The following is a 2,032-nucleotide window of genomic DNA, read 5'->3' on the forward strand; positions in this document are numbered from 1 at the left end:
GGGGGGGGGGTGTTGATTTAGGCATATGCACAAAGCTGCAGCAAATATCTACGAACTGCAGCAAAGAAATAATTGCGAGAAATCATTTTTTAGGCATATGCACAAAACTGTAGCAAATATCTACGAACTGCAGCAAAGAAATAATTGAGAGAAATTATTATTTTTAGGCATATGCACAAGGCTGCAGCAAATATCTACGAACTGCATGCAGCAAAGAAAGTCTGTTTCCACTTTCAATTGTCAAACAGAAAGCACATGCATTGATTCAACACACACTTACTTTGTCAGACAGAGAATTCGCCTGCACTGCATGCAGCGTCAAACTGTCAGCTAGGCGCCGGTCTTGGGGCAGTTGAGGCGAACGGCTCTATGACCATAAGCTGCTGATGACACCCACGTTGAACTAGCAGTAGCAAGTACTGGTAGCAGCTTGTACTACATGAGCACCCTACAGCAAAGTAGCACAGACAGTTGAGTGGCGCACACTGCGTGAGTGGAAACAAGAACTCAGCTCTGCACCGAGCTAGCTCTTGTACATTAGAAACCTAATCCATTTTTCTTTTTTAATTTTCGAAGGTAAACTCGTAGTTGGGATCCACTGTAGTCTGTAGGGGTAAGAATACCAATGTCTCTAAAACCATATATACTGGCAACTGTACGTACATCAGCAGTAGTTCACACCCGGGTCCTGGTTCACACAACTCTGCTCTTACCTATCCTCCATATATGCATGCTTGGCCGGCCACATTTCGCTCACGCAGTTGAAGTAGCAACCAGGGCAACCAGGCAACCAGTAGGTTCTGTGCACTCCTCAGCCCCAAGTCTGCCATGGCTCGGCTCTACCACCTGACCCTCCTCTCCGTCTTCTTCCTCCTGACCCTCACCGGCCTCGAGACTGCCGATCCCTCCAGAGAGAAGAAGGTGACCATGACCGTCCAGTTTCCGCCTGCCGACTCGCCGCCGGGGGAGAAGATCACGATCTCAACGCACTACATCGACGAGGACGGGGTGGGCGACAGCCACGTCCATCTCGACTGCGACGACCATGAGCCGTATGCCTCTCTCTCCCTCCCTCCTCTCTCTCTCTCTCTCTCTCTCTCTCTCTCTCTCTCTCTCTCCCTCTCTCTCTCTCTAACCGACTCCGACTCCGACGAGCCGTGTGATTTTTAGCTTGATTTGATTTCTAGCTAATCTTGCGGTTGATCTGCAGCCAGCTTGGTTCCGCAGTAAAACACCTTGTCAGGAGCCTGGAGAAGATACGAGATGAGGAGGCGTCTCTATCCGAGGTAACGTACATTTTGGCCTCCTATCTATCCGTCGATTCATATCTCAGAACGCAATGCAAACTGCTGACATTTGCCTCATTGTTTCTGAGCTGCAGGCCTACGACATGCCCAGTCAGTGGATGCAGGTCCTCTTTCATTTGGTCTCAGGGAAAATCAGGCGCGATTTACTTTATTATCGTAGTATTATGTCTGCAAGGAGCTCCTTCGCTCGTGCCAACAATCACTCGGTGTTGGCAGCTCTATCCACCTCGCACTACTAGACCCAGGCTGAAGAAATCTTCCGCGTTCAGTCTGTTGAGTGCCCATTCCGGGAGCGTATCAGTTATCAGGGGTCGTTATTTAGGTTGTAGTGATGTGGTAGCCTGCACTGTGCAGGGTGCTGGAGTACATCTGCCTTCAGTTATCTCTGTATTATTTGGATTCTGTAGCTTAACATATCTACCGTGTTCGAGAAAGAAAATATGTTCTTGTTCTTCTTTTTCTTTGCGGGAAACGTGTTCTTCTATTCAATTTTCGGATGTTTATTGTGCTGTACAAACTGATTAATATATAAAAAAAGACCACACTCATGGGTAAGGATCGTTACAATACACCCGCAAGCTATGGCATCGTAGCCGACTTGGCTACCAACAAGACCCGTCATCACCAAAAAGTGAAACACCGTCAAGCAGTGTCACTGTCATCGTTTCTCCCTGAGCGAACGACTCCAACTCCACCACAAACGACCGACAAAAAGCCCTCAGAAC

At 48.2% G+C, this 2,032-nt stretch overlaps 1 protein-coding gene across 1 annotated transcript; it reads left to right on the forward strand.

Moving 5' to 3' along the window:
* Nucleotides 1–772: 772 nt before the first annotated feature.
* Nucleotides 773–1,706, forward strand: LOC119347874. The gene is made up of 3 exons (XM_037616364.1): nucleotides 773–1,052; nucleotides 1,211–1,286; nucleotides 1,382–1,706. Exons 1-3 carry the CDS (start codon nucleotides 829–831, stop codon nucleotides 1,544–1,546), a joined length of 465 nt encoding a protein of 154 aa, XP_037472261.1. The 5' UTR covers nucleotides 773–828; the 3' UTR covers nucleotides 1,547–1,706.
* Nucleotides 1,707–2,032: the final 326 nt, after the last annotated feature.

Source organism: Triticum dicoccoides, unplaced genomic scaffold (assembly GCF_002162155.2).
Source record: "Triticum dicoccoides isolate Atlit2015 ecotype Zavitan unplaced genomic scaffold, WEW_v2.0 scaffold78454, whole genome shotgun sequence".
Lineage (NCBI taxonomy): Eukaryota > Viridiplantae > Streptophyta > Magnoliopsida > Poales > Poaceae > Triticum > Triticum dicoccoides.

What these genes read in the sequence shown, in the direction of transcription:
- LOC119347874 (XM_037616364.1), top strand. Translation starts at nt 829, where the DNA reads ATGGCTCGGCTCTACCACCTGACCCTCCTCTCCGTCTTCTTCCTCCTG. An exon ending in GACTGCGACGACCATGAGCC is followed by an intron (nt 1,053 to 1,210) that starts GTATGCCTCTCT and finishes GTTGATCTGCAG; the next exon opens with CCAGCTTGGTTCCGCAGTAA. An exon ending in AGGAGGCGTCTCTATCCGAG is followed by an intron (nt 1,287 to 1,381) that starts GTAACGTACATT and finishes TCTGAGCTGCAG; the next exon opens with GCCTACGACATGCCCAGTCA.